A 17,156-nucleotide genomic window follows, 5' to 3' on the forward strand; every position below is an offset into this window, starting at 1 on the left:
GCCGGGTGAGGTCCACCCCCAAATAAAGCAGGTTAAGTTAATTAAATTGAATACATGTTCTTTTAGTAAACACTGAAAACGGGTCCCACAGACCCAAACAGCACACAAAGGTTAAAGGTCAGCATATAATAATGTTAAAATGTGCTAAATATATACACTGCAAAAAAAAAAAAAAAGAGGAGTAAAAGCAGCCTTCGTCTTGTTTTATTTTTTGAAAGTAACCCTCACCCTAAAAAAGGTTGGTGACCCCTGGTTTAGACCATAGTTTTGAACACAAGTAAAAAAAATAGATCCATCCAAGTCAGTTGCAAACTTAAAATTCACTGAACATCTTTTCAACAAAAGTGAACATGTGCGAATATTTAACATTCGAAAAATGTAACGTACACAATACATATCTTGAAAATGGTTCGAAAACAGTGGTACAATATCATTTTTGATTTCTGCTAAATCAAAAGTAACTCCCCCTAAATGTAACCAGAATAATGATTGGTTCACTTCTACAAATCACTTGCTGGTTGTCTTTAATATCTGTCAGTGAGGCCAAGTGTCTGCTTATCTCTCTTCTCTGTCGTTAAGTTGTGCAACATTTATCGCTTTCAGGTGCAAATCTTTAATCAGTTGCTAAGTGAATGGATCTGGCCCTTCCTACATCCAGGACATGGTTAAACCGTACACCCCAGCACGTGCACTCCGCTCTGCATCAGCCAAACGACTCGCTGCACCCTCGCTGCGAGGGGGACCCAAGTTCCCATCAGCAAAAACACGTGGGTTTGCTATCCTGGCTCCAACATGGTGGAATGAGCTCCCCATTGACATCAGGACAGCAGATAGCCTGCACACCTCCCGGCGCAGACTGAAAACTCATCTCTTTCGACTCCACCTCGAGCGATAGAATTACTAACAAAGAACTGCTAACAGAGCACTTATATACTAATAAAGGACTGGCTTATCTATAGCCAGTTGAGTAGCACTTGAAATACTTGGCTCGATGAAACCTGATGTACTTATATGATTCTGTTTTCTTCAAGGTTGTGTCTTCCTGGTCGAATGTACTTATTGTAAGTCGCTTTGGATAAAAGCGTCAGCTAAATGCAATGTAATGACATTCCACAGAGGCATTTTGTTGTGTTGCTTAGGACGCCATACGGACGAAGGTGATGGGATTCGCCCTGGTTTTGATCTCTCGTGCAATTTGACACCAACTGCAGGGCCCGCAGCAGCAGGCGTACACACAGTCATTGCAGATGGTACCCTGTGAACACAGACACAGTTAGGGGCGAGAAGATAAAGGGGGGGGGAACAATTCATTTTAGGGTCCGATATTTATTTCCAGGACACTACAGCTACCAGTAAATATCTTTCCGGATACTAACTCTAACCTTTATGCATCCCTTAAAAAGAAAGTACTAAAACGTCTGTGTGAAATCTGACACTATATATTGTTACTTTCCAATTTCCCATTAAATCTTAAACCAACTTCGCTCTGCACTTCCGAAATATCCATACTGTAAATTTGTATAGCATTTTAACCCTTTAAATGCTGGTTTGTTGACATAATTCCACTTATGGTTATTGGCATCAAAACACCGCACTGATTAATAGTTCGACAGCTATGCCTTTTTTGGGAACCAGGTGTCTGTATTTTTGCTGAACAGCTTGCAAGACTGGACTTGTAATGGGATTTGCATAGCACAGCTATTGATCAAACACAATTAAACATTCAAATAGCAAAGTATGTTAAAGAATGATCGGTAATCAGAGAAGCAGTGACTCACATCACTACAGTGTGCTTAAAATTGCCGATGCCATTGAAGTTGGAATAGTAAAAAGATTAGCATAGCGTGTGTACCTCAATGCCATATCGTTGACGTATTGACACTCTGAGGCAGGTGCCAATAGGAGGGATCAATCCAAAACCGTCCAGCAGAGGTAAACATACACACTCCCCGGCCTCATGTGCATTCGAAGCAGGGTAAACACCAAAAGGCGAGACAACCTAAAAAAAAGAAATTACATAATGCTCAAAGGTGTAACGTGCACATTTCAATGTTCTCTTAGTAACTGAGGTCAAATCAAAACACGTTTTTGGAACATTTAAGTTTCTTTATGTTATAGGCCTACTGTTGCGCGAACAAGTCTGAATATTTTTCAAAGCAGTTTAAGAATAGGTTGACCCATTTTATCTGACAAACTGCACTCACATTGAGGCAGGTCGTCCAAGCAGTCACAGATGTCGGAGGTCCACTGGCCAGATCCACTGTTCATGATGTAGGGCCTGGGCTGGGTCACAACCATCTTTTTAGACATGATTTCAGCTTCTAGTAAGAAATTGATAACAATGTGGTGAAATCCATGTAGGGCCTGTAACAATGCTGTCATGTTCTGTGCTTTACCTCTTACTACAGTACTCCATGTCCTCATTAGAGATGTTAAACTCTGTTCAGACTATTTTAATGTTTTGTGGATATATTTATTGAGACAACCTTTTCCCACCCTATTATGGGGATGTAAATACATATTAAGACATCATATATTTGGTAAAGTTCATTCCGTAAAATATTTTTATTTTGACTATTTTAATTCTGAGAGAACAGTGACATAGATTGTGAACTTATAATGTGTACATTTCAAAGTGTTATTTCCAAAACTTGATTCCAATAAGCAGGTGCAGTATTACATTACTGGGAATGACACAAAATGTAAAGCTGTTGAAGTTTCTAGGAAAGAAAAAGTGGTCAAGGAAAGGGAAGTGCATAGTCAAGTATAATGCAGTATAATATCTTTAACGTTCCAAAACAAGATAAGCATTCTATAGAATATGAAAATGTCCGTAGGTTGGAGTTCAACTACTTATTTTTTTGTAAGATTTCCCAAATCCACAAGTTGCAAAATGTCCTGAACATCTTTGGGGAGTCACACAACCCTTCACCTGAATGACAATCAATTCTAAAATAACATTAAAATAAAATACAAATAAATGAAATACAAACTTCACACGTCATTTAGTTTCCCAATCAATAAACACACTGAAAAACTCAAACATTGACATAAATGAAATGTATTACGTCAACACATTTCACGTAACTGTATTAGGTTAGTTGAAAGCAATAATATTAAGTTGAACCCAATATTTGTATTGAAACGTAATATTATTGCTTTCACTTTCATTGCTAACCTAATTCAGTTATATGAAATCTGTCAACATAATAGATTAATTTAAGTCATCGTTTCAGTTTTTCTCAGTGGATACAATAGGACTTAATATACATTTAAAACGATGGGCATAGGTTTTGAGCTGCATATTTGCATTATTTCTGTACCTGCATCACGACAATCACTTTAAAGTGGATTGTCTTACCTTATTGTCCCAGGATAAAGAGGCGGCAGTGAAGTGATGGATTTAACAGTTAAGCGTGGAATCTTATATACCGGCCTCAGAACGGTGAACGTGACAGGGCAGCACAGCATGTCACCGACCAGTCCGTCCAGTCCTAAATGTTTGTCGACACCTTTGAACGTCAGACATCTAGATATCTGTCGGTCACGCATCTTTTAAAATCTCAGACGTCATTGTGCCACAAAATGCAGATTACCTCATTTAAAGTGTGCATCTTAGTCTGTTCTTAGACCAGGTACAGTATGTGATTAGGACAGAAGGGAATGTCTCGTACTTATCCTAATTCGGCTCAATGCCTTTGTCGGAACAGTACTAACTTATTGAATAGTTCGCGTACGTTTTGGTGTTACGCCCTCTTTGTTAAAGGTCCAATGTTATGGCCATTTCTACTGATCATATTTCCATTGTTGAGGTCTACTAGAATAGATTTAAATTGGGCAATTTTCCAAACTCACATTGGTTTCTCAAACAGCATCTCTGTATAGTATGTGTATTCACTCTCTGTCATTAACGGCTTGCTGGAGCGGGTCGGCGATACAGCGAGACACAGCGAAACTCATCCTGAGCACACACAAACACTCAAAGCCGAAAAACAATAAGTGTGGCTTGATACTGAGTAAGCAAAAGGTTTATAACGCTGTGAGAATGGGTCTGCGGAGAGCATTTCTCCGCTATCCCAGCTCGTCTATTACCAGCGTTCAGGGAGCTCTATGCAAGTCAATGGGACTCCCTGTTAGTTAGCCAAGGGATCCTGGTGTGTGAGGGGCTCCGTGGATTGGTCCATTTGGGCCAATCCAGTCATTTGTTGTTGATTTGGGTGTTCACACGTCACAGAACCCAGGAAGGAAACAATGGAAAATGAGAAATCTCCAACGAGGCGTTCTGGGGCAGCACAGACAGGTCTTCTCTGTGTTAGAGTTTTACTCGCTACAGGGTGTACTTTGAGGGTTTGTGACTCTGCAGACCGTGTACATAAAAACGTTTACATAAAAACGTTTACATAAAAACCTTCATAACACACAAGGAGACGGGTGATCACCGGAAAAGCATGACATGGGCCCTAAAGAAATAATGTGACTACCAACAATCAAGTGAATTACTTTTCTGACTCATGTGCTCTCTCATTATTTCCCTGTCTTTTGCCTGCAGAAGAGCTTTAAAATAAATAAGACACAAACTAGATAACTTGAAAGATGAATATGAATTTAAGGCAGCATGCATTAAATTAGTCAAGTCACACAATTCTATTTTTGAGGAGTACAAAATGTTCAATATCAGCTCAGGGAAATTTGCAATATTCTATTTCCTATAGTGATTTGCTATAACATGTGAATAAATGTGCCTTTTCGTGGTTTTTGTTTCAATACATTTTGGGATTCATATCTTATACTTGACGCTAGTCCATGTTAGAAGAAGTATTTAGATATTTTACTTAAACAAAAGTGCAAATACAACACTCCTGTTAAAAGCTCCTACATACAGTTGAGGTACTCATTCTTCGGAAAGTGGACCTCTGTAACTGATATATTTCTATAAATTATTTGTTTTCAATTAAATGTAGCTGGTATGCACTTTAGATTAAGTAACATACATGTAGCTCTATCCAGTGGTCTCCAAACAGTGGTTTGGCCCTCTGCAAGGGGTCACAATATAAATTGAAGAGGCCATGAGATGATTAATGGAAGCAAAAAAGAGAAATACTAAAAATGTTAATATTTTTCAAACCATTTTGAGACCAGTTATTACAAATTAAAACACATTTTAGGGAAACTTGTGTGCAGAGGTGGGAGAAGTACTCAAGATGTTGTACTTGAGTAAAAGTAGAAGTACCAGAGTGAATACTCTGTTAAGTAAAAGTCCTCGTCCTGCATTCAAAATGTTACTCAAGTAAAAGTATTAGATCGATATAAACTTAATAAAGTACCAAAGGTAGAAGGACTTATGGTCCATGTCAGAATAATATATATTATATGTTTTATAATGATTGATCATGAAAGTGTTCTCAAAGCTGGTAAAGGTGCAGCTAGTCTGAATGACTTTGTAGACTGCAGGGTAGCTTGTGGATTTACTCCAGGTGGAACTAAAGTCTGATTTAACACTTGATTATATTTCACATCATTCATCTGTAAAGTAACTAAAGGTATTAAATACATGTAGTGGAGTAAAAGAACAAAGTAGCATAACATGGAAAGTACCTCAAAGTTATACAGTACTTGAGTAAATGTACTTTAGTTACTTCCCACCTCTGCCTGCATGGTAAAATGTTAATCTAAAAATAAATGTACAAGTATAGAGTGACATGAACATGAAAATCCACTCAAAGCACACTAAAGGGCAGTTCTTGAGTAAATGTACCTACATTATATAAAATGATGTAATCATATAACAGCATCACAAGTATAATAGAATACATGCTGAATCTGCTTCCCAAAATAACATGCAACAATTACTTTCATCACGCTTTTCTTTGTATTATCTTGGGACATTCTGAGTGTTCCTCTCTGCGGGACAGATTGTGTCCCTGCTGAATTCTGCGAGGTAACAGGGAGTGGCTGCAGATCAGAGGAAGTGTGATTAAATCTACTCCTGTACCCTGGAGGCCAGGCTGCAGCGGAGAGAACGGCTAGACCAAGTGCGCCCTCTGCAGGGAGCACAGAGCACTGTATCTGGCTGAGGAGGAGGAGGAGGGGGGGGAGGAGGAGGGGGAGGAAGAGGAGGAGGCGTGGGATGCTGCTCTTCTCTTCAGCTCTCTGGAGATCTGGAGCCAAGACAGCGGATAGCAGCAGCATCCGTACAGGCAGTCGCTCCACACGCTCCCCTGTAAGACACACGGAGAGAGGCCTGAACACAGGTGGGAGGCTCGGACCAAAGGTTAACATTCAGGTGCAATACAGTAAATACATTTGACTGATATATAACGCAGCAGATATGTGTTTCATTCTGCACGTTGAGCTTATACTCAACTCTATTGTAATTCAAAGCATTACTTGAATTAAAGAGTTTACTTGATGACTCATAGTATACCACCTTTATTTGAGTTTTGCAGGAAAATACCAAATTAGGTTACGCACAGTTATGAGATATCAAATGTAATGTTAAAAAATGCTTGCTGTAAATCAATAGACGGCACTGTATTTGTCAGTGTAACAGTAATAATCCTGCTCTTCCTCCCTCTGAGGATTTCTTGCAGCCAAGTCTTGGCTCTTAGCAACAAGAGCTGGAAGCAAAGTTGGAAATGTTGGTGGGTGAGATTTGATAATCGATAAAGTCTGAAAAACATCACGAACACAGATCCTATCATTCCATCTGCAGCATGTGCACGTTCCTTTATGACACTGAGTCAGCACTTAAGACAAGTTTATGTTTCTTTTACTAATTTTGCCTGCATTTTGGTTAACCTGTGTCCTGTTTCATTTTGAAATCTTTCTGGCAAGTCTGGTTTTACCTCAGTGTTCTGTATTTGGGTCCACGAACTCCAATTCCCAAGACAATTTGCACCACTGCAAAAACACTCAACAGTTGCATTCAAAGTAACAATACCGACAGATAATCAATCCACCCATAATAATCCTTACAGATTTAAGGATTTGAACGCATCGTTTTGATCTGATACAACTATAAGAGCCATAATATACATGTATATGCGTCAAACCTGGTTCTATTCAGAAGCACAGTTCCTCCCAGCTGATCTGCCACCATGTGAATTGAATGTGGGAGGGTGACATTTACAACTACAATTCTCACTACACACATTACACATTTGTGGATACCAAATATGCAAATACAACCTCATCACAATAAACATATTTTGTTATCATTTTAACGAAGTTCGGATGAGGTGTTGGAAGGATTTGATACCTTGATGTGTCTTCTGACCACATCAGCCCCATCCTCATCGAACGGCACTGGCTCCCTATACAACACCGGATTGAGTATAAAAACGTCCTGCTCACATACGAAGCCCTCCACAACCCCCCCCCCCCCCCCCCCAGTCTGACACAACCAACACCGTAACAGTGATTTCGTTTTGTACCAAATATCCCAGAAAATCAACCACTTTTCACTTAACTCTAGCATACACATGTAAACATGCACAAGGAGAAGTCCTTTGGGGAACATACACGTGCTATTTCAGTCTGTACCAAAGTGGTTAGACCGACCAACCAACACTGCCCCCCCCCCCCTGCAGGCATACATAGCCAAAAATACCATCATCAAGATCAAGAAATAAAGACTAAAAAGATGGAGAAGATAGATGATCCATAACTGCTAATTCAAATAGAAACAATCCACCGTTGTATTCCCATGATGCTCCCTGTTACAGCATTGTGTTCTTTCACCTATGAGCATTGTTGCCTACATGCTGGGACTTGTTTGCATAAGACCTTCTGGCGCCTTCCTCGCTCTGCAGTATCGACAGCGATCCACGGCCCACTCCACCTCCAGAAAAGGCAACATTTCCAACCGCCCTCCTTCTCTCCGATGGCATTGCTCCAGCTTCTGCCTGCTTGGCCTCCAACCACTCGCACCTTCCAGGCTTATCTCTCCTTCTCTTCACTGTCCCAGAAACTACCTGCCCGCTTATCCAGAAACAGAGTCCCAACTTGGCCCCGGCATGTTGCTGTTTGCATACCCAACATCTGTATTGAATGTGCACTGATGTCTGTTGAGATCTGAGGTCACGCACGCAGTTTGATGGAGTGTTAAGCCGTGAAACCGTGTGGGCAGTGTGTGCAGCCTGCTCTATATTAAAGGCAATAACAGAGTGTTGTTTATTCATTAGTGTTATTTATAACTCGAGTGTGTGAGGGAATAATTCTTCCTTACTCCTAAGATATTTAACCTTATTGCCTGTTGACGTTTACGACCAAACCCTGGTTCTGTTATCTCTCTTAAGGAATGGGAGGCTCCAGCTATCTTGATAAACCAGTTCAGCTCTCGGTCACGAAATGGTTTACGGCTGTGGGAACGCTGGCTTTCTAAGCTCCACAGATATTTACGCCACCCCCAATATGCTCATGAACTCTCTGTAAACTAGTTAAAAGGTCTATCGAGAGATAGGCTGGACAGAATTGACATGACAACCCACCCGTGCAGTCAGAACATTTTGCTGCTGTGACTTGTGATATGAATTCTCCGGCCGTATCCTTGTAATAAACTACGAGTGTTTGACATCAAAGCTCCGACTCTCCTTGTGTCTCTCCGAGTCCTGACTCTCCATTGCTGCAGAAGTTTCCCTTACAGAGTGCAGAGCTATTGATTTAATACACGTGTCCTGATTTCACTGTATCATATCTCGATGTCACGACATTGCTCGAAGCATTGTTTGGTTTGCTAAAGTAATAACCCTCGTCATTAAGTGATGTTGCAGATATTTCCCCGGAGTGCTGTTATTGTGTTTGATAACTTAAAAAATCTCCATCTTCTCAGCAGCAAGCACAATTATTCTGAGCTCCAGCAGCTCAGGTGTAACTGAGCTAGGGATATGGTGAGGTACGCATCAGCTGCATTGTTCAAGCAAGTTTATCACAACATCCCAGGACCATTGCTCTTTACTGAAATCATTTAAAGCTGAGGCAGTTTATCTTTGCATCAATGGGAGAATATTCCATAACAGCTTTTTTGTATTTTTTTATAGTCTGAGAGAAAACAAGATATCCGCATGACCTGCTCTGTTTTCTGATTTTAGAAGCTTGTGGCGTGAGACTAAAGCCGATCACAGGTCCTTTCAGATGGAGAGAGGTTTCCCATTAGTTATTTAACAAATACAGACACATGTGCATCTCGGTGAAGAGTTTCGGAGATTTAAGGAAATATTGCTTAGATTAGCCTGGCTGTAGCTAGTTTACCTATTCAATTGCCTTTCCTCAAGAACTAATTGAATTGCAATATGCTTAAAGTTAGTTAAGATTTGTTGCCCGACAACACCAACAAGTATGCACTAGCTGTATTTCAGTCAATTCTTCTTCTATCAACACGAAAAACCAAAGCTATAATGAGCTTTCAAGGTAGCTAGTTAGTTAGCTGTAATTACTACATTGTTAAAATGATATAGGATCACAATGTCAGTCTTTGTGTTGTGTTAAAATGCCCATTGAAAAGATTCCCATTGGAGAGTTACCGTGTTGTAAAGGCATGTGAAACAATGGAAGTCAATGGGAGGATACTTAAATGAACCAAAGACAATCACGGGAAAATATATCGAAGAGCTATGATTTGTAAAATGCTAAATGATTTATTTCAGAGTGAAATCTATGCAGTATTACCTGTATGCCGTATCGTTGCCTGACAGATGCCCTCATGGCGAGAGAGGCGGGGGGGACGCAGCCGATACAGTCGAGCAGAGGCAGGCAGGCACAGGCCCCCACTGCTCTGGTCACCTTACAGGTGAACACTGGGAGGCAGCACAGGGCAAAGCAGCCTGTATACAGATATCAGAAAAGCTCACAGTTCACAAAACATGACTTTATTATAGACTTCATTATTTCCGGAAGTTGTTTTTATCATCAAGTATAGATGGAGTCAGACATCTCATTATATTCTGTATCAGGGTATTTACTCATGTTGGGACACTTACAGTCTCCCACGTCTTTATGGCACTCACACAGGCCAGTACTCCATTGACCTTCCTGCTGACCCCTGCTCTCCGGCTGGACCTGGACCACCTGTCGAGACATAGCTGCAATAGAGAACCACGGAGGAGAGTCAGGATTCAATTATGGTTGTAATGCTTTTAATACTGTATGGAACCGGTACCGGGGGAAAAACGCAACATCTTGCAAGAAACAGCGTCTGAGGGTTTCTTAACATTTAATAAACTATGAATGTGTCATATACACTTAACGGGAAGAAACTCAGCTATCAGACCATATTAACCATTTTTAGCTAAACAAAACACAAGGGAAATAACAAAGGCTCTGAATTAGCCATGAGCGAAACAATGCTATAGCACTTAGCACAGAACTCACGGTAAAATACCATTATTACTTATCGGATCCAGACAAACAAGATATCGATTAGCAAGTTGAGATTCCACAGATTCCAGAAATATAAGTATCATCACTGAGCGATCAGAACTCGGCATGGGAAACAAAACCAGACATCACACAATGTAGCTTTAGGTAGCAAACACGGGACATTGTCTTACCTTTTGCTGTTTCTGATCAAAAGTTGTGTTCAATGGCATTACAACGATAAAAACACTGTTGAAGGTTAATCCAATGTGTCTGTGTCACTTTGAAATGATTACTGATAATCCATCTTCATATTTATGTCAATAACGGAGATTTCATATTAGCTGCTACCAGATTGTATGACAGCTTCCGGTTTTGGGTATTCTGGCTGCGCATCACTCTATTTACCAATGGGTAATGTTTAGATGGATTGTAGGAACTTTTCCTTGATTCTATTGGCTCTAACGGTTAAAAAGAGGTGTCAATCATCAAAATCGACCGAGGGGGGCCAGAGATATGGAAAATGCACCCAAATGACCCCAGAAGTGGTTGTTTTTTTCTAAATCTCTCTATAAACACACACACATTTGACTTGTTTTGCATCAATCTTGATACAGGGTACTTATGTTGTACTTTGGATTCCTAAAGCTTTTAGTCTACTAACCCATCATCCAAGGTTAGTTTTCACTATAAGTAATGTTTTTTTTGGACGGACACTATAATTTACATTTTTTTACTATGTTCAATCTGAATTTACTTTAAAATAAAAACAATCTATATTGATTCTGACTCTTCTACATCCAACTCACAGGTTTATCACTGCTTTGAGATAAAAGATTATTAATTTAACCCTTTTAGAAGGGAAGATATGGTCATTTGTTCTGGGAATGTCATTTTCGAGCCTGAGGGCTGAAAAACAGGCTCGGGGCTAAACTGGTTGATAATTAACACATACATGCTGTTCCTCAGCTAACCAATAGTGTAACCTTTATAATGTATACTTCCAATATAAAAGAATGCTAGTAGAATATCCTTACAAAATGAAGTATCAGCTCTTTCATCATTTATTAAATATGATACATTGCCACAGTTCCTCTGTGACACCTTCCTGTCTGTGTTTTTTTATTATTTGTCTGCCATTTACAACTCACCGCTTCAATCTGGCTTTTAATGTGTGATTGTTTTGTATTATTTGACTTTAACTATATATTTATTTGTTGTTCCTTTCTTTTCTTTTCACTATATCTGTAAAGCGTCTTTGAGCACCTGTACAAGCGCTAACAAAATAAATCTATTATTATTATTTAGTTTGAGTTTTGTGTGCTTGGTGCAAGTTTCTTCTTCCAGTTTTCTTGTTTCCCTTCCCCCACTCTTGTCCTGTCTCACAACTCATCTGGGCAGAACCAGCAATCAGCACACCTGCCTATCAATAAAGACAACTCTTTACTTCTCAAACCCAGCTCCAATGGCAATTTGTCTTTGCTGCCAGAATGCTTTATCCTACTACTAAGCTTTTCAGTCAAACCAGACCATCTCCTCAATCCTACCAGCCAACGTTCCTTGAACCCCACTTTTCCCCCCACCACATCCAACACCAGTTTGTCTCATAAAATAAAAACGTTTTCACATATCTGCCTGTTTTTGCACCTGAATTTGATCCTCTTCATACATTTAGCACTTTTGACAAATCTCTTTAGTTAGCATTCAGAGCCATTTCAGAGCATATTAAAGCCTATACTCGAGCTCCACATGGAAATGATGAGTTGTCCAAATTTCCAACAGCTCATTTAATTATTTATATTCATTTTTATGAGGATTTTGTTAATATATCAGTAATATTAAAAAATGACATTTGTATAAACATGACGAAGGATTTTTGTGTCCTTTTGCAACCTACTTTAGACTACATTAGCATTAACATATTTAGTCTGAAGAAAATACTCAGATTGTTGCTAAGCATGATTTGAGATTCCTATGGTTATTTTTTAGACAATTCTCCCCAAGTATTTAGTTAGTCAGGTTTATATTATCCAGTGATTGAAGAAGTACATCATACTAATACAACTTTATTACAACTAAAAACCCTGCATCGAAAATGTTAGAAATATTATTGTGAAATGTCCCATTATGCTACTGAATGGTGCTTACCCATGTCATTTTATTTCATATAATTGGTAGTGTTTATAAATTAATGTGATCAAATATTATGTATAAGAAGTATAAAGTTGATCTAAATGACACTCTGCTTGTTCTGATCAGATCTGCACATTAACACCAGTCAGATTAGAGATTACAAAGCAGCAAATGTCGTGTCCGTGACCCATCATCCTGGGTTTTAACCAAAACCAACATTCACAGGAAACCAGCAACTCTTTCCCTGAATAAGCTCAACACACCAGTGAGGAGCTGGCTCTGAACAGAGTCCACGCCCCTCCCTCACTGAGGATTAAACCAACCTGACCTGAGTTATTCCTTATCTCTGCTCCTCAGTGAAAGGAGAAGAAGCTTTCCCTCTTTTCTTAAAGAATGATTCACGTCCCTATGACTACAAATGTGTAACCAAGCTTGTTTTGATAAAGCATAATGACTTACCTGTCTGAGTTTAGTTATTAAAATCCCTGGAAACCAAGTACTGGCCACAGTTTTGTTATCTACTGTGAGACTTTTTCTCACAGCCGGTGCTCTTTGCTTCACTGCAGTGTTTTGGTGTAAATACCAAACTGCCAGATAAGCTGGGTAAACAAGGCCCTGTGCTCCCTACTCTGCTGACCTGCATTTAGATTGTAAGTGTATTTAGAAACCAAAGTGAGAGATAAGTTGAAGTCTTAAATTATACCATAATTTACAAGATCATGCCATTATAATTGTCCGGTCTTTTCCACTTTATCCATGTTTTCGCCGTTGAAAAAAGCTAATTTGGACACTATGTCATTACAATGTCACTTTTTTTTTGTATTAAACAGTTAATTAAATTGAGTTAGTTTTCTTCTTTTGCAAAAGTGAGCTATGATGATTGCTAGAATGTTGCTTTTGAAGGTTACTGCTCATTAAGAAACACCTCAAATCAAATGAGATTGTTCACACAAGCAATGGAATTTTAACCATATTAAAAGGCAGCATATTTACTCTACTGTTATATCTGATTTCTCACTGTCCTGACTCCTGAGTGACACGGGAGTGAATCCTACCCCTATCAAGAAAAAACCTGTCTCCTCTTCCATAAGGGCTGAAGCTGACACAGATGATCACACACAGGTTTAAAGGTGACATTCATGGTGTCTAAAATATATTACATCCACTCCAAAATGTGGAACATGATCATTCAGAGTCAAACGGACAATGCAATTTGAAAACATATTCAAAAGGGTTTCAGAACAATATATTATGCAATACGAATAGTATGCATATGCCTGAAATTGTGACTGTTTTAAAGGGGACACATGTTTCTCATTGTCAGGGTCATACTTGTATTTTGGGACAATATTAGACCAATGTACGAGCTTTAATGTAAAAATACACAATATTTTTCTCATACTGTCTGTTTGAACATAGCTTTTTTCACCCTTTGCCTGAAACGCTCCATTTTAGCACCTGTCTCTTTAAGAACATCTCCTGGAAAATTCCCTAGTCGCGTCTGATTGCAAAAAAAGTTCTTTTGTGGAGATACTAAGATATCTCCCTTTTCAATAATGTTGTAATTTATTTTGAAACTATTTATATATTTTAGGCTGGTTTAGGTCCTATCTATCTGAACGCTCTCAGTTTGTACGTGTTAACGATGAATCTTCCACGCAAACCAAAGTTAGCCATGGAGTGCCACAGGGCTCAGTGCTCGGACCTATTTTGTTCACATTATATATGCTTCCGTTAGGCAATATTATAAGGAATCATTCTGTAAACTTTCATTGTAATGCGGATGATACTCAACTATATTTATCAATCAAGCCTGATGAAATTAATCATCTAAATAAAATTCAAGACTGCCTTAAGGACTTAAAAACGTGGATGACCTTAAACTTTTTGATGTTAAACACGACCAAAACTGAAGTTATTGTACTTGGCCCGAAGAATCTACGAAACAAATTATCTAAAGACATACTAACTATGGATGGCATTAATTTGGCCTCCAGTGAGACTGTAAGGAATCTTGGTGTTATATTTGATCAGGATTTATCCTTTAACGCCCACATAAAATCAATTTCAAGGACCGCCTACTTCCATCTACGTAACATTGCAAAAATCAGGCATATCTTGCCTCAAAACGATGCAGAGAAACTAGTCCATGCATTTGTTACTTCTAGGCTGGATTATTGTAACTCTTTATTATCAGGGAGTACCAAGAAGTCAATCAAGTCGCTTCAGCTGATTCAAAATGCTGCGGCTCGTGTACTAACCAGAGTTAGGAAAAGGGACCACATTACTCCTGTTCTGGCTGCCTTACACTGGCTCCCTATAGAACACAGGATAGAATTTAAAATTCTTCTTCTCGCCTACAAAGCCCTTAATGGGCAGGCGCCATCTTACCTTAAAGAACTCATTATACCCTACTGTCCTACTAGGGCATTGCGTTCCAAGAATGCAGGGTTGTGGTTGTTCCTAGAATCTTTAAAAGTACAATGGGAGCCAGAGCCTTTTCTTATCAAGCTCCACATTTGTGGAATCAGCTTCCAGTTTGTGTTCGGGCGGCAGACACCCTATCCGTTTTTAAGAGTGCGCTTACGACCTTCCTTTTTGATAAAGCTTATAGTTAGGGCTGATTAGATTCAGCCCCTAGTTTTGCTGATATAGGCTTAGTTTGTCGGGGGACATCTTACTTCTTCCTTCTCTCTGTCTATACCCGTGTACACTCATGTTCCGATTAACCCAGCTTCCCCAAATGTCTTTCTTTTGGTGTCTATATACGCTGGGATCCGGAGTCATGGATGATCCTGCGGTCCTGTGTCCTGGATCGCGAGCGCTGGATCTTGAGTCGTGGCTGTGGTCCTGGATCATAGGTCCTGGATGAATATCCTCGTGGATTCATCTTCCTATTATACACACATGCATTTCCAAACATTTGGACTACCTATGTTGCAAATGTATTATCTTTTCAATTTACACACGGCATCTATTGCACGTCTGTCCGTCCTGGGAGAGGGATCCCTCCTCTGTTGCTCTCCCTGAGGTTTCTCCCATTTTTCCCTTTAAACTGGGTTTTCTTTGGAAGTTTTTCCTTGTACGATGTTGAGGGTCTAAGGACAGAGGGTGTCGTATTGTCATACTGATATTCTGTACACACTGTGAAGACCACTGAGACAAATGTACATTTGTGATATTGGGCTATATAAATAAACATTGATTGATTGATTTCAGTAAACAAAACTATGATCTTTTCATATAAATCTTGGAAAGAATGAGTTAGCATATTTCCCATACTGTCAAACTATTTCTATGCTCCACTAACATTCAAACATACATAAACAAACAATACAAACTAAGTGTCTTTAATAGAACATTTATTCATTTACAATTAAGGTCACTGACATATAAAGTAGGCTATTTTACAATACAAGGAGGACGTGATACATACTGTATTGTGATGTACTTTCATGCCATGGGATGTTATGGCTAACATCCTTTGATAATATGATCTTGTGTGAAATTTAATTGATAACGATTGATCATGACAAGGTCTTCTCTCCTGTTATCTCCACATAATTCCACTGATTCATATCATGGAGATTGGAAATGCACGACGCCGTGTGGTGCAGGCTGCCTTTAAGGCTGGAAATAAGGAGAAATAAATGGCAATAAATTAAACATCTTTACTGAATATTAGCACAAAAAAAGAGAAATTCCTCACTGCATTTCACACATACAAAATCACTCACTGTGTTGGTTTGTTTTGCTGCAACGACATTTCATCAGGTTCTGTTTTTCTTTGTGGTTTGTGGAGAACAGTGGGCTGCGACACGTCATTTTTCCATTGGTTGAAACTGCAATGAGAACAATGGTGGTCATCGAGATGCAGAACACAACAACTTAGGTGATAACCACTTATAATGCCTTTTGGCTGCTTTACCTGCAGACTACACTATTTATTTTGGCAGAAAAAATAATCCATCTTTAAATCCTATTGAAGACCCCAATACAATTATCATAACAGCTGATTAGGAACTTTTTATTTGCTGGTTTTTCACAAATCTTTAACCAAAATGTACGACAGACACTCACCTCTGCACCTGCACTTGCGGATGTGAACTTTGGACACATGCAATCCTGCATGTGAAGCTGCACACAGTGGAAAAATAAATCACTTGTGTGAAACAATATTCCATTACCAAACAACCGTCTTCGGTCAGGATGAGATAGATTATGAAGAAATAATTAACATCTATGTGAATGTACCTGTGCTGCTGAAGTTATCCACCAGAATGATGAGCAGGAACGTAACACCTATGATCCTGGACATGATGGCAGTGTGTAGCTCCAACAAAGTGTTTCATTGTTCTAAAAACTCAATTATATACCAACCAGCTACCACGGAGGGCTCCTAACTTTGATCAGATCAGACTTGGCAGGCCTAGAAGAGGATTTTTGGTGGGGGATAATCTCTCAACTGTGCATGGATTCATTCCTACAGTGTGAAGATAGTAGATTACACATTCCCCACATGATGAACAAAAGCACAACCAATCGGTTAAACTTGTCCCTGAGACTCGTTTGGTGGTCATAGTGACAATCAAATGTACTAAAATAAGCCTTGTGCAAATCTGTAATATTTAGCAGTGTGTTTACAAAATCATAATGTTTTGTTTTTTAAA

General features: G+C 39.2%; 2 protein-coding genes across 4 annotated transcripts; both read right to left on the reverse strand.

Annotated features, from left to right (window-relative positions):
• Nucleotides 1-1,135: 1,135 nt before the first annotated feature.
• Nucleotides 1,136-2,311, reverse strand: ponzr4 (plac8 onzin related protein 4). Its single transcript, XM_034106306.1, is given in 4 exon segments — nucleotides 1,136-1,255; nucleotides 1,853-1,961; nucleotides 1,963-1,999; nucleotides 2,205-2,311. Coding segments are annotated over 4 exon segments (372 nt in total). The 5' UTR covers nucleotide 2,311.
• Nucleotides 2,312-2,560: 249 nt separating this feature from the next.
• Nucleotides 2,561-13,028, reverse strand: LOC117463833 (cornifelin homolog B-like). Of its 3 annotated transcripts, none has more exons than XM_034106302.2 (4): nucleotides 12,946-13,028; nucleotides 9,978-10,079; nucleotides 9,667-9,821; nucleotides 2,561-6,218 (listed from the first exon to the last, which is right to left on the reverse strand). In XM_034106302.2, exons 2-4 carry the CDS (start codon nucleotides 10,075-10,077, stop codon nucleotides 6,024-6,026), a joined length of 450 nt encoding a protein of 149 aa, XP_033962193.1. In that variant the 5' UTR covers nucleotides 10,078-10,079; nucleotides 12,946-13,028; the 3' UTR covers nucleotides 2,561-6,023. The 3 variants fall into 3 exon arrangements, with proteins under 3 accessions (XP_033962193.1, XP_071062613.1, XP_033962194.1); XM_071206512.1 differs by lacking the exon at nucleotides 12,946-13,028 and adding an exon at nucleotides 10,548-10,720 and having other exon boundaries at nucleotides 10,005-10,079; XM_034106303.2 differs by lacking the exon at nucleotides 12,946-13,028 and adding an exon at nucleotides 10,548-10,720.
• Between the last annotated feature and the right edge of the window lie 4,128 nt (nucleotides 13,029-17,156).

This window comes from Pseudochaenichthys georgianus, chromosome 18 (genome assembly GCF_902827115.2).
Source record: "Pseudochaenichthys georgianus chromosome 18, fPseGeo1.2, whole genome shotgun sequence".
NCBI lineage: Eukaryota > Metazoa > Chordata > Actinopteri > Perciformes > Channichthyidae > Pseudochaenichthys > Pseudochaenichthys georgianus.

Coding starts and splice junctions, on each gene's coding strand:
- LOC117463833 (XM_034106302.2), bottom strand. CDS start 10,077: ATGTCTCGACAGGTGGTCCAGGTCCAGCCGGAGAGCAGGGGTCAGCAG. Junction 9,822..9,977: donor CCATAAAGACGTGGGAGACT/GTAAGTGTCCCA, acceptor ATCTGTATACAG/GCTGCTTTGCCCTGTGCTGC. Junction 6,219..9,666: donor GGCAACGATACGGCATACAG/GTAATACTGCAT, acceptor TGTGTCTTACAG/GGGAGCGTGTGGAGCGACTG.